Source organism: Leptodactylus fuscus, chromosome 1 (genome assembly GCF_031893055.1).
Source record: "Leptodactylus fuscus isolate aLepFus1 chromosome 1, aLepFus1.hap2, whole genome shotgun sequence".
Taxonomy (NCBI): domain Eukaryota; kingdom Metazoa; phylum Chordata; class Amphibia; order Anura; family Leptodactylidae; genus Leptodactylus; species Leptodactylus fuscus.
In genome coordinates this window covers 251,185,934-251,209,466 of record NC_134265.1, presented here as the reverse complement: position 1 = coordinate 251,209,466, position 23,533 = coordinate 251,185,934, and the positions used below count along the sequence as shown (strand labels likewise).

Here is a 23,533-nt window from a genome sequence, read left to right as displayed (position 1 = left end):
CGCCAGAGACTTCCTCCACAACTCATACATTAACAGCTGGCCTGCTTTCTGGCTATTTCCAGGACACCACCCCTGTGCCCTTCACCAGGCTGCACACCTCCCTCCCCTCCTACGTCACCCAGCTCGCACGACTTCCACTCTCTCACAGGACGCGGCCACTTATACAGGCGACTGAACTACAATTCCCGGCAGACTCGAAGGTAGCAATGGGGCGGGGCGGCGCAAGCCCAGAAGCCGCCGGACGTCACGTGGCACGCCCCAAACCAACCGGGTTTGAATATTTTTTTTCACGTCTCCTCTTCTTCCCTGCCAGCGGCTGCTGTGCAGTCACATCTATCTAAAATGGCGACCGTGGAACCGGTGAGTGGAATTGTGACCAGAAAAATCTACAGATAAAAGGCAGCGTGAGGGCGGCGGCAGACCGGCGGTGCCGATGGCTCGCTGATGTGCGAGACGTGTCGCCCGCGGTGGTGTCTGATCGCCGTGAGGAAAGAACGGCGGTGTTAGAAGAGGAGGAGCCCGGAGCAGCGTGTCTCTTTACGGAGTAGCAGGCGGCTTGTGCTGCTGCGCTGTGCCGGCACCTCCTTCACTATGAGGCCGAGACGACCGCGCCTGCGACGGTTCTCTCGTGTTCCGTGGCCCGTCGGGCGGTACCTGTGACTGTGCTGTGAGGTGGAGGGGTCGTGATGGGGGAAGGGGGCGCTAGTGCGCGCTACTGTTAGCCGTGGTGGGTGCGCGTGTCACGCGGGCGCGAGTAGAGGGCCGCGTGGCGGGAGGGTGAGGAGAGTCCATACGGAGCCAGCGAGCGCTCCTCTCCTCCTCCTCCCCATTCACTGACTTCCTCCTCCTCCTCGCCCAGGCGGCAGCGTGGTGTTCCCCGGCTTCCCTGGCCATATAGGGGATGGCAGCCGGGCAGGAGCCGCGTTACATCAGTGCCTGACATCCTGCCAGTTCCTTTCTCTTTCCTTTCTCCAGTTCGGCGTGACGTGAGGCCAGAGCCGGGGGACATGTGCTGTGTCCTGCCTTGTACCGGCTGAGGCCTAGTCGCACATTACACACTGTTGTATCGTCAAGAAAAACTTCTGCGTCTTTTCTCTGCCTACACTCTAAGCATCTGCGTTGTGTGAATAAGGGTTTATAAAACAATGGTTTTCTCGGTGACATTCATAGTGTCCATAGACATATGGATGTGGCATTAACTTCTGCCAGTGAACTACTGATACCATAGTAGCCAGCCCTCTGACTACTGGTATGAAGCAGATTGTTTGCATCCACTGACTCAAAGCAGGAACTCGGGGCCTTGCACAATTCCTTTATTTTTTCCCTTCCTCAGCTTCACTGATCCTTTGAACTGATGTCCTGAGCCCCCTGGTGGTCGGCCAAGCCATCTGTTACCCCATGCAGAGTCCACTGGTGCTAGTTATTAGTCTCCTGATCTGTAGGTGCCGTTGGCATAGTATAGCAGACTTGTCACTATCATATATTGCTCTAGAAGGGGTTTTCTGGCTGCAGATTTTTTTTATACTATTGAGCTATCCATAGTAGTGGTGGGAATTTTATTTATTTTTAGGTGAGCTAGATAACTTGCAAAAGATAGCTGTCTTCAAGAAAAAAAATAGCGTGTGTATATATATATATATATATATATATATATATATATATATATATATATATATATATATATATATATATATATATATATATACATCTGCTTGTGTAGACATTCCGACAACCCTCCTATTCATGGGTGATTGTCATGACATCAGGGTTAAAGGAAAAGGGTGACCCATTTACAGTGGATGGATGTACTGCCCGCTGCTTTTACATGAATTGGCGCAGCACTTCCCATCCGCCAGCAGATCTGTATGGGGGTCCTGTTGTCAGACCCCCACAGTACACATATCGATGACCTATCTTGTATATAATCAGTGTGAGGTAAAAAAAAAAAAAAAATAGTTTGAGGCCCTGTTAAATAGAACATGATTCTATAGAACAGGTTTTGTTGGGGGATGTATTGCCGCATGTATTTATGCTGACTTTATGTCCCAAATAGCCCCATGCTCTTTAAGGCCACAATGGAAACAAGCCCCCCCATACTCCTGCCCTGTAACCCCAGTGCAGTTGTTCATTGAAGTTGGAATAGTACAGCAGTTAAGCTGCAGTGTACTTCCCTGGCTTCACTGAAGACCTGCACAGGATCAGGTGAGTATATCTGGCATCAAGTTGTTAAACGGGTTATGTACTTGTTGCCTAATATGAGCACACCTACTAATATACATACCAGACCCTGATTCCTAGATTTTATGAGCACTATTGCTGGTGGGGGGCAGGGTTCAAGGAAAGCAGACAGCATTGGTCTATATAGTGGCACAACAGAGTCACTGAAATTTCATGCAGCTTTCACATGGATTTTTGTGAACGTATCTAGAGTCTGTATAGTGGGCATCACATTCTGAAAAGGTTTGTATTCAATGAGACTACCAGTTTAAAACAGACAATGGTTTCTTCAATAAAGCATTAAAGGGAACCTCTCACCATGAAAATGCTGTGTAATCTGCTAGTCTATTCTGACCCCACAGTATTATAAGCGGAGGCCCAGGGGAGGTGGACAAGCATAAAAAAGTGTTACTCGCCTTTGCTGGGCTGTAATGGGATTCCCTGCTGTCTTCTGCCTGTCATCAGGGGCAATGTGGTGTCATGATGCCATAAGACACTGAGGCCCAATCACAAGCCTTAGCAGTCCCTGTCGGTCTGAAACGCCGAATACAGCAGGGAATCACACTGGCGCTCCGGAGAGGTAAGACTGACCACCCCTGCTTATTATACTCTGAAGTTTGCCCAACACGTAGTCATACTGTGAAAGGGAGTGGTCTAAATAATTGCCATTAATTGTAATCTAGCTAAAATGGCTAATTAATCGTGATTTTGAATTAGATCATAATTGCCCAGCCCTTATGCAGTGTCATAGACGGGAGGCTGTCTATCACTGAAGGAACTGCCCACTAGATTCAATTATTAGTTTTAAAGAGGACCTTTCATGTCCTCTTGCACATGCGGTTTTATTTACCCCTAGAAAGCAGACAGTGCGTTGAATTCTGCATTTTCTGTGTGAGCCAAACCAGTAGTGGATGAGCAGAAGGTAGAAATATTATAACTTATTATATATCCTATTACTTTTGTGGCCATTCTTGGCTTTGGCTCAAAAAACTGCAGTAAAATCTGCAACTAAAAAAAAAAAAAAAAGTTCCACAACCTAGTTCAGTAGCCTTAGAGAGGACCTTTCATATGGTTTTATATACTGCTAGAAAGCTACTAGCGGTGGGTGCTGGCTGTATTATACACCTGTCACCTGCCAGGTATGGAGAGCGCTCAGCTCCTGAGCTCTCTCCATACAACCCTTCATACCCAATCACGTACATGTAGGTGATTGTAATTGAAGGGGTTACTGTAATTTTTAACAAGACAAATTTTTTTTTTTTTTCAACATCATTATGTAGCACCATTCCTAAATGAAATGTTCCTAAGGCTAAGGCCCCATGTGGTATACCGCAGCAAAAAAAAAAAACACTGTGGGAAAAACTACGGCGGCAACACATCGCGTTTCTTCATGCTGCACCTTTGATGGAAAGTTGGCAGAGGTTTCCTTTGCCGCCTTTCTGTTTTAATTATACCTATAGGGAAACCGATAGTATTTCTGTAGGTATAATTGACATGCTGCTATTTCCAAAACTGCGCCGATTTTGTTAATCTCTGCGTGTCCGCAGTGCGGTTTTTATCATAAAGTGGGCATCGGATTCGCTAGAATCCCACCCACTTTGCTCTAACTATAAAACGCCGCAATTGTTTCCACCACAGGCAAATTGCGGCGTTTACGCCATGTGGGGTACTGGCCTAAAATAAGTTCTATATTACATAGTTTGTGTGTTTTTTTTTGTTTTTTTTTTTGTTTTGTTTTTTTTAACAGGTCCAGGCTGTTTGTGTTCTGACACTAGTGAAGCCATCATTATGTATATATGATTCTGGGGATATCAAACTTAAAGGGGCTCTATCATCAGGAAAAGTCATTTTTAACCAATCACATCCTTGCATAGCCTTTAGAATGGCTATTCCACGCCTACCTTTTGTATGTAAATTGTATCAGTAGTTTCTGAATGAGCCGTTGTTGTTCATACGCTAATTAGCCTCTTGCTGCACCCTGGAAGTCTAATCCTGCACCCTCTGCCTATTCTTTCCTATGTGTCTGTACAGCACAGGCTGCTGCTGACAGCTTCCTGTTTGCACACACAAATAGGAGAGAGGTGTGCTGCTGAGAACTTCCTGTGCTGGCTGGAAGCTCATTAGCATATGAATAAAAACAGGATAATTCAAAAACCACTGAGGCAATTTACATACAAAAGGTACATGTGGAATAGCCTTTCTAAAGGCAATGCAAGGATGTGCTTAGTTAAAAATGTCTTTTCCCAATGATAGAGCCACTTAAAAAATTTTAATCTCTCTTTGGCAGGTCTAAATGTACTCTTTATTTAAGCCATTTAGGGAATGTCTGGTTTTTTTTGGGGGGGGGGGGGTTACATGCAGATACCTAATGTGTACATGTTCACTTTATTTTTTTGTTCTAGGAAAAGGGGGGTTATTTGAAAAAATAAAAAAAATATATAATTTTTTTACCTGTACTTTTTAGACCCCATAGGTGGTCTCCACTGTATATTACAGTAGAGACTTGGCAGCTGCCATATTTAAAAAGCCAACATCTGCTGTAGTACTACAGGTAATGTCGGGGAAGGGTTGTGACTATACAGCAAAACACCGCTTAAAAAAATTTCAACTGCGACATGAGGCCCTGACCTGATGGTGTATTCCTGTCTTAACAAATTCTCCACCTATCTATCCATAGAATAATAACTTGCAGATTGGTGGGGATATGATTGCTTAGATCCATACAGATCATAGAATGGGAAGTTTTGGGCTGCGGAAGCAATGCTCCATTCATTTCAAATAGAATGCTGGAGATGGGAAATACCCATTTTAGGCTAAGGCCCCAGGTAGCGAGCCACAGGAAAAACTGCGGTGGCAATGTATTGCAGTTTTTCTAGCAGTGCTTTTCACAAGGTTTCAGAGTCTTTCTTCTTCCATTATACCTATACGGTACCTGACAGCATTTCCTTAGGTATAATTGACATGCTGCGACTTCCAAAGCACCAATGTTTTTGGAAATCGCAGTGTTTCGCTGCACATAACTTTCTGCAGTGCGTGCATGGGGTTCACTAGCATTTCATACACTTTGCAATGACTGTAAAATGCCTTGGCGTGTACGCCACGTGGGGCCCTGAGTTGAGTTTTTAGCGAATACCAGTATTTCACAATAGGGCATGTGCACACTCAAAAAAACGTATAGTCTCTAGCATGGAAGCTGTTAAGTGATGGGCTTCTATTCTGTACTGCTGTGTGTGCACTTGTGGTTAGCTTCCTTCAGTGGATCTAATCTACGTGTGACCACCTTCTGAATTTTCCACTGCAGATAGGACAGAGCGCCCCCTTTTTTCCATGAGTCATTTGATCAGCTGATAAAAGTAATTTCTTTACTAGTAGTTTTTCCCACTTAGACTGGTGTTGCAGAGTCTTTTTGTAGCAGTTTTTACTTCACTTGTTTGCATCCAGCAGAAAGTAGTAGAAGTCCTTACTTGTAGATCCCCATTATTTTTTCACTCAATTTCTGCCTTTGGCTGAAAAAACTGCAACAGCTCGGCTGTAAGTCCCACATCTGACACTGGGGAGATACCGTTGCTGAAATTACCGGCAAAGATATCTGCAGCACCAGCACATACCCGGAAAGCCGACAGTGGGCTGAATACCGTCCTCTTTAAACTACTGTAGCGTGATATCTTCTCACAGAAGACAACAAAAATAATGACATTGAACAATGTTTTTCTAATGGGTTTTTCTGTAGCAACATATGACACTGCAGGAGTTTAATTGCAGAACCTCAGGTTAACTCTGCTACATCTGTATGTTGTCTGGCCTATATGTGTGGCGCATAGCTCTCTAAAGTCTGTGCCTTGCCCACTACTTTGTGTGTGTGGGTATAGGTGGCCCTGCAAATTCATTATTAGGGTATGTTCACACGGAGGGAAAGGTCACGGAAACCTTTTCTGCCTTGTGAACATTCTGTGCGGCTAGCTGCAATGGGATGACGATGCAGCATCAGCATTCTATCGCAGCATCCCACTCCTGATTAGGTCTGAATGAATGGGCCTAAACAGGAGCATGTCTTGAGCCACTGCTGAAAATGCCAAGGAGTCCCCGGAAAGATAGGGCATCTCGCTTCTTTTTTCCGCTACTAGCTAGTGGGGGGGAGGGGGAAAAGTGAGCGGCTCCCATTGAAGTCAATGGGAGACATTTTTGCAGGTGGATTTTGAGGCAGAATCCGCATGCAAAAAACTCAGTGTGAACTAGCCCTAACTCAAGCCAGAAAACTTGTTATGAGTTGCATAGGAAATCTATGCTATTCCCTGACTTGCATCATAACCATTCTGATTTGCACACCAGTCTAGGAATTTATTAAGACTGGCATAGGAATTATCAGTCTTAATAAATTTTTTTTTTTTTTTTGCTTAGAAAACTCGTGTTAACACAAATTGCCTGGCGCCCAAGGCATTTCTGCTTCTCTGCTTAGACCACTTGTACTGTTGAATCAATGGGAAATACTGTAAAAAAGGAGTGCGTTTCACTCATTTACAAGCTGCAAGATAGTCTCCTGACGTATACATACTCCAAATGTTTCTAGACTATAATGCGTATGATGGTATATGTTCAATCAGTATAATTTATTTATTTTTTGTTTACTACAAAATCATGCGAAAAAATGCCTCATGATTTCAATTTTGACAATGGTATTCAGTAATAAATGTATGCATATATTTTTTGCGTGGAATTGCTTTATAGCTATATCTTTAGCATACTATCTAGGGACCGTATTTTTCGGACATAAGACGCACCTAGGTTTTAGAGGAGGAAAATAGGGGCAAAAAAATGGTCAAATATAATAAATCGGAGTTGTAGTTTTGCAACTGCTGCAAGGCCACATTGACAGGTGACCCTGCAGCTGTACTGGGACGCATAGAGCGTTTTTTGCGGGGTCAGATGTACTTTTTAGTTATACCATTTTGGGAAACGTCTATTGCTTAGATCACCTTTTATTTAAATCAGAGGTGAAACAGTGGGGGGAAAAAGGCGGTTTGGCACTTTTGATTTTGACGTTTGCCGTACAGGAAAAATATTAGTCCGGGTATTTTCGGATACAGAGATACCTAATGTGTATATGTTCCAGAGTAACTTTCTACTTTTTTTTACTATTTTATTAGCCCCTATGGGGAACTGAACCTGAAATCATTTGATTACAAGTCCCATAGACGGCAATACAAGTGTATTGCTGTCTTTGGGAGATTCTATACATTACTATTGCGGCTGGTCATAAACAATAGTCAATAGCAATATTGCTATGACAGGCCTGGGAGCCTTCAGTAGTCTCCCGGCTGTCATTGTAACAGGTCGGCTCCTGCGACCTCGCTGCGCAGGAGCCGTCCTGGAACTTTACAGGTATGGGGTTGGTGGGGACCGGCCACGGGGGGAGATCTTTAAACTTTGGGGGGATGTTAAGTACTAATGCCCACGATCAGAGAAGACTCTGATTGTGGGCATTAGCTCCGGTTGCTATGGCAACCACTCTGAAGTAGAGCGGCCACCATTAGCTTTACAGACCCAACATCCAGGGAGGGTTTTAGCTGCCAGGGCCTGCAGCATCGCCACACTCCTGCAGGAGCATGGCGATGCTACAATTCTGCTCCTCAGCCCCCCTTATAGTCCACATTCGGACTATAAGACGTGCCCACATTTTCCTCCCAAATTTGGAGGGGAAAAAAAGGTGCATCTTATAGTCCGAAAAATACAGTAATTTTTCCCGGTCCGTATTCTCACTAGCACAGAAGTCTTGTGGTTAATGTGTACTACCTGTGCAATGTACTTTAAAGGTATATGGCAGCATGGTGGCCCAGTGGTTAGCACTGCAGCCTTGCAGTGCAGGAGTCCTGGGTTCAAATCCTGCCACGGACAATATCTGCAAGGAATTTGTATGTTCTGCCCGTGTTTGCGTGGATTTCCTCCCACAATCCAAAGACATACTGATAAGGAGTGTAGATTGTGAGCGCTATACGGAACAGTGATTGACAATGTCTGCAAAGACCTGTGGAATATGGTGGTGCTGTACAAGTAAGCAAAATAAAAAAAAATTAAAGGAATCCTATCATTAAAATGAAAATTTTTTTTTTTTTTTACAAACACGTAGGAATTGACTTAAGAAAGGCTATTCTTCTCCTACCTTTAGATGTCTTCTCTGCGCCGCCGTTCAGTAGAAATTCCGGTTTTCTTCAGTATGGAAATGAGTTCTCTCACAGCACTGGGGGCATCCCCAGTGCTGTGAGAGAACTCTCCAGCGACGCCTCCATCTTCTGGAACGGCCTCTTCACGCGTCGTCTTCCAGCGCTGGAGTGAAACTTCTACACATGCGCAAGTTGGCTCTGATGTCTGGCCTCGGGCAGAGCCGACTGCGCATGCCCGCCTGGTGTTAAGTGGCCATTTTCTTGTGGCCACTTACACAGCTTCAGCCTTAGAAGGTTCAGCACAGATTCCATCTAAAATTGTGGACAAGTCTTGCAAGCATGACCTTTTTTAAAAAATTCTGGCAAGTTACAAAGAAAACGATGAATACTGGGCTTGCTGAATTATAGTCGGTGGCTTATAGTTCCTTGAGGTCCGTGGCTCTCATTAGACGGAACCATCTTTATTGTTTAATCCATTCTTCTGTTCCAATAACAAAGCAAATTGAATAGGTGTTCCAAATTTTTTATATTGTGCCTTGTTCATTAGTTTTCTGGTATATAAGGCATAATACAAGGTGCATTTTTTGTGCAACAAAATTGTGCTATACACTACTTTCAACACATTCCCAAAAAGGCCATCGGTCCTCAAAAACCTATTCCAAAAAACTGAATATTGTAAGATGAGGCGCATCATCTGAGAGTTTACCAGTCTTCATAAATCTAGCCCGGTATACTTGTCTGTATGTGTCTGGGAATCGGAGATGAGTCTCCAGTTGCCTTTCTGGTCTTTATTTACTTTCTACTAGTGCAACAGCCAATACTTGGTTAAAGGGGTTGTCTGGGTTAATATAACATTTACACGTTAAACTAAACTCCCTGCTCCCGCCTACTTTATAAATTACTTGCATTACCAAAAATGAATAATTACCATTATAAACAACACAGATGTGAACCCAGTTTGAGTTGCTATGTCGTTCCATTTCCTGTCCTTCTTGATGGTTATTTAAAGAGGACCTTTCATCAGATTAGGCACAGGCAGTTCTATATACTGCTGGAAAGCTGACAGTGCGCTGAATTCAGCCCACTGTCTGCTTTCCCGATCTGTACCCTGGGTAAAGAGCTATCGGTATCGTAGCGCTTTACAGTCAGGAGGGCATTTCTGACAGTTAGCCAGGGACATCCCTCTGCCCAGCAGTGCCTATCGCGCTGTACTGGGGAGCGGGGAGGAACACCCCCCCCACTCCTGATAATACTCATCTATGGACAAGCTGTGTGAGCAGAGGGAGGGGGTGTTCCTCCCCGCTCCACAGTACAGCGCGATAGGCACTGCTGTGCAGAAGGACGTTCCTGACAGACTGTAAGGAACACCCTTCTGACTGTAAAGCCCTACGGTACCGGGACCAATAGCGCTTTACCCGGGTTACAGATCGGGAAAGCCGACAGTGCGCTGAATTCAGCGCACTGTCAGCTTTCCAGCAGTATATAGAACTGCCTGTGCCCAATCTGATGAAAGGTCCTCTTTAAGAACTTTCAATAGTGTGGTTTTAATAGGGTTGTCTGCCACAGGATAGAGCATCGGTATCAGATCAGTGAGGCTCTTCGTAAGATAGTCCTTCTTGCAGTACTCTTGTCCACTATTTTAGGGAGGTTCTAAGTATGAATTCACACTATACTTTGGTGTGGTCACTGGAAAACTCCCAATGCTTGTGTGTCAGAATTTGGACAACTTTCAAGTATAGAGTTGTTGTTTTAGTTGCAGTATTTTTGGCCTGCTTAGGCGTGGGCAGTTATTCAGTAACCAGTGGCTGTCACAGAAATTATCTTTCATGATATTGTGCCAGTGTCCACACTCCAGTAGTGCTAGAATGAATAGTGATGTGGGGACTATATCCTGATTTACTTCTGGCATAAAATAAAACCATCTGACAGGGCTTATTTGCCATTTCAGCCCACAAACTGCAAGCAGTTGGCTTTCTGATGGAGCTGTTGAGTTTTCAGTGTTGACTATGGAATTATATAAACGTTCCCATCATAAATCCTACAGCCGTCCAAAATCCAAAGTGTATGGTCGGCCTAACGCTGGGTTCACATCAGCGCCTGAACTCCGTTTTCAGGTTTCCGTCTTCTGCATGCAGAAGACGGAAACCTGTCATGCCGAGTCCAGCCATGAGTGCTGGTGAGCGTTTTATGTGCTCCACGGCGAAACAGTTTTTTTTTTTTGTTTTTTTTTGTAAACCGGAAACAGAGTACTGCATGTCCGACGCTGTCCAGTTTAAAAAAACGGTTTCGCCGCGAAGAGCATAACACGCTGATCGGCGCACACGGCTGGAGACTTTTCAAGCCCATTCAAATGAATGGGATTGAAACATGCCGGCAGGGTTCCGTCTCCTGTCTCTGTTTTGTGCAGGAAACTGAAACCTGCAGAACAGAGTACGGGCGCAGATGTGAATGAGCCCTTACTCTTGGTGGCTGACTGGCTTTGCTATGGATGTGTTCCTCTTTATTTTTAGTTGATTCAGTCATGTTCCTGTGTTACGACTATTAGCAGCTGATGGAATTGAGTTCATTCTAGAGTTTTCAGAAGTGCTGTAGGTAAAAGCATTGTGTGGAAATGGGAATGTCTGCAATTTACATGCTGCCAAGCAGATCATTTTTATGGTATTGTAACCTACGGCCTTGTGTAGGTTTTTGCTTCTGTGCTGTTAGAGCACCCTCTGCATTGTTTAAAAAAAAAAAAGGCTTCAATTGGGGCCTAACTTTCTAATGTGTGACTGTGCACATGCCAGGTCACACCAACCTAAGCTGCAATAGCATTGTAGAGTGTTGCTGGAACTCTATGGGTCTCTGCAGCATTCCCCTGCCAAGTATAATGTACATGGGATCTAACAGCTGCGTGTACCCTGAATTAACCCAGTGTTGTACCCTTAGGCTCCCATTGTACCAACAGGTGTCAGGAATCTTTTTAGCCTCCATCGGGCGTTGGGGAGTGTTGTTGTTTTGTGCTATGTGAAATGCTGTGCAATAGACTGTGCTGTTTCATACAGAGCCATCCTGTAGAGAAGTGTACAATGTGACTTCCAGGTTGTGTAAGGGCACTGCTGCAGCAGCCAATCATAGGTCTTATCGTACATGACTGCTGTGACATACCATTTGTGAAGTGTTGACCACTGAGGCCTGTGATTGGCTGCCGTTGTACCTACAGTTATAAAAAATGTTCATAAATGAACAGTACAGGTGAAAATGAGAAATTTTATAATCTTAAAGGGGTTTACCAATCTCCCTGTTTCAATATCCTTATCAGTCAAAGCCCACCCAATGCAGCTTCTTGAACAGGTCACTGTGAAGTGTTACAATACTTTTTTTTTTTTAGAAATCATAATATTAATGCAGATTCATACTGCTGATGCATTTAGCCCCAGTTGCAGGTGGAATACAGCCTCCTGTTCATAAGTGCCGGACCCAGCAGCTCTGACAGCCTGTGTTTCTGGCAGATCATGTGACCACGTGTGCCTGGGGACATGAAAGGTCCTCTTTAAAGGGGCTCTATCATTGGGAAAAGTCATTTGTATCTAAATCGCCTCAGTAGTTTTTGAATGAGCTTATTTTTATTCAAATGCTAATTAGCCTCCCATTCATATGCTAATTAGTGCACCCTTGGTAGTCTTAGCGAGCACACTTTCTCCTGTGTGTACAGCACAGGCTGCTGACTCTCTGATCTCCCTGCTCTCATACACAGCAAAGAGAGGAGTGCTCACTGAGAACTTCCTGTTCTCACTGGAAGAAAGGCTATTCTTCTCCTACCTTTAGATGTCTTCTCTGCGCCACTGTTTGATAGAAATCCTGGTTTTCTTCTGTATGCAAATGAGTTCTCTTGCGGCACTGGGGGCGGTCCCCAGCGCTCAAACAGCACGGGTGGCATCCCCAACACTATGAGAGAAATCTACAGCGTCGCCTCTATCTTCGTCTGGAACAGGCTCTCCTTACGTCGTCTTCTGCCACTGTCTTCTAGGCATGCGCAGTCGGGCCTCGGGCAGGGCCGACTGCTCATGCTTGTGGCCATATAGGAACAAAGGAAGCATGGCAAAGGAGAGTAAAAAAACATATATATCAAGTAAACATATTTAACTCTCACAACTCTACCCGATACTAAGGGGCATATTTCAACCTATATGCAGAAATACAAACAAAGAAGGGTTCAAGACCCAAAAAGGCTGAAATATTCAACATACACAAAAAATGTAAAGTACTATTCTTTATTCTTGAAACTCAATTAAAATTAATAGAGTATGAAATATTTTTTACACATAGAACACTACAATTCAAACAAAAAGACAACCCACAGAAACAGAAGCCAGCACTGTCAGATCATAGCACAGCTGATGTAAACAAAAAGCATTTCAAAGTTGCTAGTTGCTCAGAGGGAATATAACTATATGTGTATGTACAGCCCAGGTCTGGCCATACAATGTGTTCCAGCCTACAAAGTGTAGGTTTTACTCAGGAGCAAAGACACACATCTCAGTACACAAAACGTGGCAGCATATAAAAGAAATGTGCCAAAATATACTAGAGCCGTGCTTGTTTATGTAAAAAGAGAGTAAGGTGTAAACCAACCATGGACCTATAACTGATATCTGATAGTGTATCTATAGAAGAGGGGAATGCATCTTACTCATCTCCAAGGTGGTCTGCTAAGATCCGTAACTGTGGGAGTCCCAACCCGACGCGCGTTTCGGCACGTGTAAAACGGCCTTTTTCCACCCCCGGAAGAAGGCCGTTTTACACATGCCGAAACGTGCAGACACTTTATACAGCTCCATGCACTGAAACACAAACTTACACGTGTCAGAATATGGCAACTTAAATCATCTTTACACACACCGTGCACGTTTGTACAGTGAGCCATATATTTCTGTGATGCTACTTTATACATAGTAATTGTTGTCTACTGACATTGGTGAAAAGGTCATGGATAAAAAAAATATATATATATTTTTTTTTCTTTGTTTTAGGAAACTCTCAATACTCAAGAAGAAGAAAAAACAGAAACTGGTCAGGAGATTGTAAACCCTGAGCACTACATTAAGCATCCACTACAGAACAGGTATGTTATAAATCACATTAAGGCCACATTTATTATACCTTGTACATCTGCATAAAAAATGGTGCAGATTTAAAGGCCAGGTTCTGTACATGTTAACCTTACATGTATGGCCAGTGTATAATCTCTAAAGGGATCCTATCAGTAAGACAGTATTTTTTCTGCTTACCACATCAGAATAGCCTTAAGAAAGGCTATTCGTCTCCTACCTTTCGTTATCTTCTCTGCACTGCTGTTCGCCTGCAATCCTGTTTTTTCTCGGTATACAAATGAGCTCTCTTGCAGCACTGGGGGCGTCCCCAATGCTGCGAGAGAACTCTCTCCAACGCCACCTCCATCTTCGTCAGCAGCATCCTCTTCTTCCGGCGGTGGCTTGTAATTTCTAGGCCTTGGGCAGAGCAGACTATGCATGCCCACAGGCCACGAGAAAATGGCCGCTTCCAGTACTGTTCAAGCGGCCATTTTCTTGTGGCCTTTGGGCATGCACCGTCTGCTCTGCCCGAGTCCTAGAAGTTACAAGCCACCGCCGGAAGAAGAGGATGAAGAGGACGCTGTTGACGAAGATGGAGGTGGCGCTGGAGAGAGTTCTCTCACAGCATTGGGGATGCCCCCAGTTCTGTTTGAGTGCTGAGGCCCACCCCCAGTGCTGCAAGAGCTCATTTGCATTGCGAGAAAAACCGGAATAGTAGGCGAATGGTGGCGCGAAGAAGACGACGAAAGGTAGGAGATGAATAGCCTTTCTTAAGGCTATTCCGACGTGGTACCTAGAAAAAATTGTGTCTGACTGATAGGATCCCTTTAAACTTGGCACCTGCTCAGCAGCCAATAGGCAACATAGCTGACTGGTGCCTGCTGTTTTGCACATGAGATCCTCTAGCAGTGTCTGCAATAAGATACAGCTCATGGATGTTTAACCTTTATTATGCCATGGTCAAGGGCATTTCAAAGGTTATTTTAAGGGAAGGGGCTCTATCCCATGACTGAAGTCCTCCCCTTGCAGTAACAAGAGCAGTTTGGTTGCTATAACAGCCAGGAGCCTTTTAAAATCTCCTAAGCCTACCAATACAAAGTGTGTATAATGCAAGACTCAGTAGGAACATAGCAGTTTTAGCACAGACTATGAACTATAGTATTACAGGTAATGGTGTAGGTGATCTAATGAACATATGTTCAAAACCTTAGAGAAGTGAAATATAAAGTTTTGAAAAAAGAACTTATTTAAAAAAAAACAAAAAAAAAACTAATTCACTCTCATTCATTTTACAAATATAAATGGATCTCTTGATTTGGTTCTTGTGTCCAAAATCCCCAAGCTAATAAAATATAACCGTATTTATTCTGTATGGTGAACACTGCAACAGAAGATAATCAGAGTTCCTGAATCTCAGTTTTGAATTGAGGTCACAACATCCATACAGTCTCTAAAATGTATGGATGAAAACTAGCTTTCTCTAGAATATGATGATTTCACTCTAACCACAGGCGTTGCGACTTTGTTTGCTTTGTTATACAGATTAGACCCAGCAGCTATGGCATCTGCTCAGGAGCGGCCATGTTTAATGAACAGTCATGTGCCAATAATAGTATGGCTGATGTCAGGAAAGGTTTAGTGTGTTTGAAGAAATGGTTGCCCAACATGTGTAGCCTAGGTTCTCACCAGTATATTAATAAAGGCTTCTGGCAGATGACCAACTATTTTGTGGTCGCCAGTTTCTGCATACAGGTAACCTCCAGGGAAAGTGGTGCTCATATTTGGATTTGGTTTCAGGTTGGTTGTGGTGGAATTGTTTGCTTTGACAGTATTCATTCCTGATTTGTCTTATCTAGAGAAATCTTTAGCCTACCCATGAAATGTTTCTGCAAATGTGAAATAAATCTATGGGTGCCGACCTTGGTTACAAGATTGCAGTTTGCAGCCTAGGCCTGTTTAAGTGTTGATACAGTAAATCCCTCTGTCATTTGATGCAAGCAATAGCAGTTATATTACTATTTTTTTTATCTAGGTATATATACTTTGGGATTTCTTGTATTTAAACACTTAACCTGACCTTATTTGTAAAGTGTTGTCTTGCTAAGGCCAGTATTTGTGAGAACCTGTTCATCAGATCCATTTGCTTCATGTTTGCAGTGCTTATCTTTATAGCCCATGGGAGGTATCCATGGCCTGCAGTTCTGTTTCTGTATAAGCACTTAATAGTCTTGTCTGCTAGCTCCATAGCACCATTTACTTGTAACATACAGGTTTGTGGTAAGACTGCCACGCTGCTACTATTAAATTGCATGCCATGGTTAGGCGGAATCTGCAAAACTTCTCTAATTTGCAAAAAAAATTCTTAAGAAGGTAAATATGCAAATAACTACGAATCGAATTATACCATATCACTCGCATGATATAGTCATTTTATTTTAAACGTAGTTGGGTAACTTTTTCCCAGCTCCACTCAACTGCACGGCTGTGGTGACTTGGAATTGGTTACTGACTGACTAAAAATAATCTTATATTGAAATCGTACACCATTTTTTATATTGTATTTACATGCATAGAACGGTTTATGGTCATACGGTCTATTAGCCAGTCATTTGCTGATGTATTTCATTAACATTGATTAGGGTGATGATTTTACACACAAATATCCAATTATACATAATCATGTCATTCATTAGGACCTTTTGGGATTACTTTTTGATGTATTAGGGAAAATCCCAGGTGTGTCCCTCATTTGTGTAGTTTTTAATCATGTCTGCTTGTGCAGATCTTTAATTGTGTAAAACCTATGATATAAATACAAATCCTTGATTTCAACAATAAATAACTATGGGAATTGAGTTGTCTACATGAGTTGTAGATGTTGTTTGAAACAACCCTTAGGCTGAGGCACTATGTTGCGGAAGCGTAGCTTTTTTTTTTTTGTTGTTGTTGCGTTTTTTTGAGCCAAATCCAAGAATGGCTAAAAAAGGGATGGAAAAGAAGTAGGTAGCTCTTATACTACTCCTTTTCACTCAATCCATTCCTGTCTTTGGCTCAGAAAACCGCAACAAAATCTGCAACCAAAAAAAGCTTCTTTTTTTTTTGGGGGGGGGGGGGGGGGGACAGGAACACACACACACACACACACACACACACACACACACACACACACACACACACACACACACACACACACACACACACACACACACACACCCCTGCTCTGCTCATACTAACTTTGTTCTTTTTGTATTTGACATTACAGATGGGCCCTGTGGTTCTTCAAAAATGACAAAAGCAAAACCTGGCAGGCCAATCTTCGCTTAATTTCAAAATTTGACACAGTTGAAGATTTTTGGGCGTAAGTATGGTTTTTATTTTTTTATTTTTTTTACTCAAGGCAGGGCTCAGTTTTGCTTAGCACTCGTAGGATTTCGTATATCAAGTGCCTCTAACTCTGCTGGTCGAAAACCTCAATCTTAGATGAGTGAGTCAAAGCTTTTTTTCTTTTTTTTTTCTTTTCTTTTTACACTTTTGATAGTATGGGTGGAGTGCACTTGTGTATAGGCAATAATGTTCCGATTCTTCTCTGCTAATATGTTCAGTTATAGCTGACTTTATTTCTGAAAGTACTACAGTGCCCTAGGTCCAGGATAAAATACAAAGAGATGTTTAGTGAAATGGCACAACTCACACTTTCTACCTCTTTGTATTACTTTCACTGCGCAGTTAGCATCTTGCCGTTCATCTTTCCACACTCTCTTAAAATACTGAGCATGTCAGGGTAAACTCATATCACTTTTTTTTTTTTTTTGATCCATTTGGCAAATCTGTTTTAATACATCTCCTAAAAAACCAATGCCAATGGAAGTGAATTTTCAAGAGTCCAGTGGAAAATAGTCTATCACAGTTGTGTCCGATTGTAGACAGGTTGTTAGCGATTCTGTTATTTGTTATTGAAGTCCTGACTGCAAAATTACTAATTCATATTTTTTTTTTTTTCTTTCCCCCCCCCCCCCCCCCCCAGGCTTTACAATCACATCCAGTTGTCTAGTAACTTAATGTCGGGTTGTGACTACTCACTCTTCAAGGTACGTATAACACTGTCATTGTTATTGAATTATGATTCGATAGCCTGATATGTTAAGAGTTTAAGTTTTGGCAAAAATCTTCCAAGGGCAGGAAATTGGAATTAGAATGGTATAAAGTAATAAGATTGATATTCTTTTGAATAAATCCCTTACTGTTCCAGTGTCTGTACTACCCACTGGTCTTTGTTTCCTGGAGTGCAGGATTGATTCCCAGTGATCTACTCACATGACTTCTGCAGCCAATCACTGGCCTCCTCAGTATACAGCACAAGTCCACTGAGATCAATGATTGACTCATTTGCGTAGACAGGGATATCATTGCTGCATCCAAGTAAAGACTAGCATGGAGCACAAACTACAAGAGAATTTTTTAAAAAAATTTTTTGCAGGTATTCATGAAACTACGTGAATGTCATTCTTTTAATTCTGTTTGCAGCCCATTTCTGTAAATCCAGTGATAGCATTGATGTAGTAATCTAGTCATGATTCAGTCCTTGCCATGTGTATTAAGAGAATGCATCACATAAACCTAAAAAGTGTATTTGCCCCCACCCAATACAGGATGGGATTGAACCCATGTGGGAGGATGAAAAGAATAAGCGTGGAGGAAGATGGCTAATTACCCTGAATAAGCAGCAAAGAAGAAATGACTTAGATCGCTTTTGGTTAGAAACGGTAGGTTTGTGGATTACTCCTAAGGTGCTTTTTAATTGAAAAAGACCTTCATTTATCAAGTTATCCATAGTGGTATGATGTCCTGTTGATCTACGGAGGCAAAAACTGCCTTGGAATAATCATGCATAATTTTGCTAAAGGTTCCTACTTTACTGACCTTCTGATAGCTACCATTGATAACAGTTGAGGGGTCATTTCACAAAGACTTCTCCTTGGGAGCCGAGTATGACACTGACATTACCATTTGTTACTTTTTCTATAACCTTCTTTAATGCCTGACATTAAATAGAATTGTAGCTGCAGTTTCATAGCACACCAGCTATAAGACCCAAATAGTAAACCTTTACTTGGGATTTTGCTGTGAACTGAGTTTTGTTTTTTCCTACGAACTTTACAAGCTTCCAACTGAAATAGTTTTATTACAATATTTGAATGAAAAGACTTGTAATCTGTTGCTTTTTGCACACAATGGAGGACTAAGAAAGTAAAGCTAAAGAAGTCTTGTGGCTCTTACTGATACTATCCTCCTAGAACATAACAATGGTAGAAGAACAGGCCTGGTTTGAAGACCTACCCAGGTCCTACTTAACCTACCAACATGATTTTTTAGCAGTGTGCGAGTTTTGTTTTGTTTTTTAAAATAGTTTGCCAAGGACAAAATAAAGAACCGTGCCTCTTAGTAGTGGCTCAAGTAGAACAGTGTCAGTCTTTATTGTGAATATGCAAATCTGTTTTCCAGGATGTAATTAGGAAAACAGTGCCTCTGTTTGCTGCATGTTAGGACCTGTTAGCCCCCTTATCATGCATGACTTGTTCAATAAGCCTAATAACATGATGCAGTGATTATTGCCAAACTAGTATTTCTATTCCAAAAGGAACAGATTCCCAGCTGTGGACAGCACTTTTTCGATCTATTGGATCTCATCAGCACAGCGTAGAGATGTTAGTTTGGCAGGGTGAGAGACTATAGATCAGTGTCAGGGTATAATAATAATCCTTAGGGAGTGGACACCTTTGCAAGCGTGTGGAGACTTACAAGCCATTTTTGTTCCACTGGGGGATTATGGGGAATATGCAAATCTGTTTTCCAGGATGTAATTAGGAAAAATAGTCTTAAAGGGGTATTCCCACGTCACATACTCACCAGTCTTTGTTGCTGTAAAATCTTCTTTCTTCCTGCTTTGTTGTGTCATTGGTGGGCGGGGTTATATATGCAAAGCCAGCAGCGAGATGCCGCTGGCCCTGCGTGAACGCTCATAGATGGTGAGACCAGTCTAGCTGTAATAGAGAGGCGGGTGCCGAGGAGTGTAGACGCTGGCACAGATGCCTGCAACATCGCTATGCTCCTGCCTTGCATGAAGCCAGCAGCGGCGGGAGCTCCTGTTATTCCGCTCCTCCGCGCCCCCCCTTACCCCCACCTCCCTCTGGAATAGCAGCATCACTCCTGCCGCTGCTGGCTTCATGCAGGGCAGGAGCATAGCGGTGTTGCAGGCATCTGTGCCAGCGTCTACACTCCCCAGCATCCGCTGTAATGGAGAGGTAGATGCCAGCACAGTCTGTATTGGCGGTGCCTTCCCCCCAAAGGGTAAACTACCTGCCCCCCCCCCCCCCCCCCCCCCCCCGGCTCGCTCCCGTGCACTTAGCCCCTCCCCCCTCAGAGCAGCAGATACATCACTTGACTTATGACCAGATAAGTCAAGGGATGTGTCAAAAAAAAAAAAGAATAAAGATATTGGACAAACAAAGCAGTTTTGCTGAAGCAATGTATTTAGGAAAAGTCTTACATTCACATTAACAAGCAGTATAGATAGGATCCTTGTGATGTGAAATCAACACCATTAAAGGGGTTGTCCCACCTACTTACTACCCTGTTTTGGGGTTATAATTGTGGTGCATTAAAGTGATTTTCCGGGCAAAAAATCTAAAAATGTTTTCTTCTTTTCTTTAGCTCATGTGCCTTATTGGAGAGTCCTTTGATGACTACAGTGATGATGTATGTGGAGCTGTTGTAAATGTTAGAGCAAAAGGTGATAAAATAGCAATCTGGACTACTGAATGTGAAAACAGGGAAGCTGTTACACATATAGGGTAAGTGACAATATATTCATACGTTTTTTTGTGTGTTTTAAAAAATGCATTAAGTGCCCTTTTGATTATTTTTGTGCGTTGGGAACACACCTAAGTACACTATAGATTTTAGTTGAGACTACCAATTTACTGTTACATAAATTTATTGTAAAATTACAACGGTTACGCTGTGGTGCCACATTGCAAATACAGTATCTGCAAAGTGGATCGAACTCTGACTAATCCCATCCACACATTGTTTTTCTGCAATCTTCAGCAGAATACCTGTTTTTAAAAATACAAGTGTTTTTGAAAATCACAGCATGTCAATTATCCCTACGTAAAAGCTGGCGTTTTTCATCTAGGGTTAATAAACGCTGTGTAAAAAGTAATGCATTTTTTTTTGGGGGGGTTGTGTATTTTAAGCCTTAGGCTAAAGCCCCACGTTGCGAAAACAACTTGTTGGTGGGGCTGCTAATCAGATACTGATTTCCTGCTGTTAAGGTCCAGTTACTGGAAAAACATATAACCTTATTCGTTCTTAAAGGGGTTTTCAGAATTATTTTTTTCTATTAATGTCAATCAGAACTGAGCTACAGTACAGGCACCTGGCCACTTTCATGTCGCAGAACGATCTTCTTCCAACTCTGTTCACTATAGTATAGTGAATTGGAAGCAACCCCAGACAGCTGATCCACCAATAAGATATTTATGGCTTATTTTATTTTTTGGACTATCCTTAGGCTAAGAAAAGCAACCCCTCTAGGACCAGTTGTCCACTTCCATCTGCCCCATAGACTCTGTATGTAGTGACATGGTGCATTCTTGACTTCTGCATCAAAGAAGACCTATTCCAGTGATTGGGGCCTCCAGCTGTCAGGCATTTATCTATCCTGTACATAGGAGATGATTGTAATTTGTGAGAACTCCTTTGCAGCATTTCTGCCGTGGGCAAATCACTGCATTTCTCACCCATGGGGCCCCAGCCTTAAAAAGGTTTTTCTGGGCCTTAGGGCTCGTTCACACGTGAGCACAGGGGAGGTTTTTGACAGCGGATTTCGCGTCAAAAAACCTCCCCTTTACAATGGTGGTCTATGCAGACCGCCAGGCTTCTTTTTTCCGCTAGCGGCAGGCTGCTACTAGCGGAGAAAAGAAGCGACATGCCCTTTCTTCAGGCGGAAGCCGCGCTGCTTCCGCCCCCGGCAGCACCCTCCTATGTCGGCTCATTCATTTGAGCCGACAGCAGAGGGGAAAGCCGCGATGGTTGCGGCAGGCGGATTTTGACCAGAGAGGGACGCGGCTCTCTTGCTGTCAAAACCCGCACGGGCAGATCACATGTGAACTAGCCCTTAGATCGGTGGGGTCTGACACCTTGCCCACAAGCAATAAGTTATTAGAATTTAGACATGACACTGTAGTGTATGGCACATGCTAACTTTCTCTTTTTTTATTTTTTTTTCTCTAGGAGAGTTTACAAGGAAAGGTTAGGACTTCCCCCAAAAGTAGTGATTGGATACCAGTCCCATGCAGACACTGCTACCAAGAGCGGCTCCACCACTAAGAATAGATTTGTTGTTTAAGAAGACGCCTTCTGAGTATTCTTTCATAGGAGACTGCGTCAAGCAATCGTGACTTGGGAGCTGTACCAAAGCCTCTACAAAAGCAGAGTGGACTGCATTAAAATTTGATTTCCACCTCAATATTGCTAAGAATTGTGAAAAGTCATCGCCTTTTGTCTTGTGCTATGTTCAAATTCCCTCATTTTTTCTTTTTTTCTTTTTTTTTTTTTTATATTTGGAAAAATAAGTTATCCAATCAAAACATTTCAACGCGCAAATGCCCTTCCTCCCAGTTATCTCATAGGTTGCCCAGATTGTCTGTAATAGTACTTATTTTTGCCTCTTTACTATTACAGAAATATTTATCCAGAGTGTGCACTTGCAACTCCCACAGGAAAATGAATCTTTACATTTGCATTGTATGCAGTTAACAATAGTTTGCTGATTTGCAAGGCGGAGGATTAAAATGCATTCAAACTTATCTAGCGATTCATGGTTTGTTTTATTTTTCTTTCTTTTTTTTTTTTTCTCTTTTTAACAGCATTGTTTTGGCTGTATTTTGTGCTGATGTTGGCTGCTAGGTTTAATTTATTTGTTCCCTCCTTGATAACATTAGTGATATTATGAATTCTTTTTTTTTTTTTTCTTTTCTTTTCTTTTTTTTATTTTAGTTCATGTAACATTGGTGATGGATCCGGGGGGAAAAAAAAGCAAATTGGTTGAATAAAAGTGTTATTTTGTGCGTTTAGAAACCTTCTTTAATTTAATTTTTTATTTTGTATGCCATTGCGAAGCTTTGCTGCAAGTTTATGCATTTCAGTAGAATCAGTGACCTGTTTCTGTGATTTCTTAAACATAATTGTGGTTTTTTTTTAATGTACATCATAATGACATTCCTGACTAGAAATAGTATGCCTTTTGTTTTATTTTTTAATTTTTGTATCCTATGGCGTATTTTAACACATTGTATTAGACTATATTTTGCTTTGGTTATAAACAAAAAAAAAAAATGGCTCAAGTAGCAAAGCAGTCACCATTCATATTAAGACAGTGTACAAAACTGTAAATAAACATGTACAGTGAATTGTCTTTTAGACAACTAGATTTGTCTTTTTTTTTTTTTTTTTCTTTTCAAAAGAGGAATCACTCCCTGCAAAATGGCAACAGTGTTACATCTAGTATTTCATACACACTGATAGAAACCTAACGCGTAGTGTCTGTAAATATGGCGATAATGGTATATCAAGCAGTTTAGAAAATGGTCCCCCCCCTCTCCAGTCTGGTACCTACTGCTCCTATTCTGGCCTTTTCTTTATTGTGACAGGCTGAACTGACTTCAGATATGGTCCTGCTGTTTTTGTGTGCTTGGAAAGTTGGGTCTTTGTTATAAAGACCCGACTGCCTCAAACAGTAGTGAGAATTCGGTAACATTAATGGATTTTTTTCTCTTTAGGTTTTTTTTTTTTTTTGCCTTCTGATTTACTAGGATTGTAGTTAGGAATGAGTGCCAATGCAACTGTTGCTTTGGGAGTGAGATATGGATACTTACATAGTTTATTCAAATCATTTCAAAACTGTTAGCAACATTTTTTATTCTTTTTATTGAAACGTTAGCACACACTCCATTGGTGTACTGAATAGGCCTATAGTAAGTTAGCATCACTAAACAAAAATAGGAACTTGTCACTGCAGTCACA

The 23,533-nt window shown here is 42.3% G+C and overlaps 1 protein-coding gene across 1 annotated transcript; it reads left to right on the top strand.

The window, feature by feature from the left end:
- The first annotated feature begins 229 nt into the window (after positions 1 to 229).
- On the top strand, positions 230 to 22,882 carry EIF4E (eukaryotic translation initiation factor 4E). Its single transcript, XM_075285958.1, has 7 exons — positions 230 to 360; positions 13,388 to 13,479; positions 16,710 to 16,805; positions 17,472 to 17,535; positions 18,097 to 18,210; positions 20,159 to 20,298; positions 21,743 to 22,882. The coding sequence occupies exons 1-7, from the start codon at positions 343 to 345 to the stop codon at positions 21,855 to 21,857; spliced, it is 639 nt and encodes a 212-aa protein (XP_075142059.1). The 5' UTR covers positions 230 to 342; the 3' UTR covers positions 21,858 to 22,882.
- Positions 22,883 to 23,533: the final 651 nt, after the last annotated feature.

What these genes read in the sequence shown, in the direction of transcription:
- EIF4E (XM_075285958.1), top strand. An exon ending in AAGCATCCACTACAGAACAG is followed by an intron (nt 13,480 to 16,709) that starts GTATGTTATAAA and finishes TTGACATTACAG; the next exon opens with ATGGGCCCTGTGGTTCTTCA. An exon ending in GAAGCTGTTACACATATAGG is followed by an intron (nt 20,299 to 21,742) that starts GTAAGTGACAAT and finishes TTTTTTCTCTAG; the next exon opens with GAGAGTTTACAAGGAAAGGT.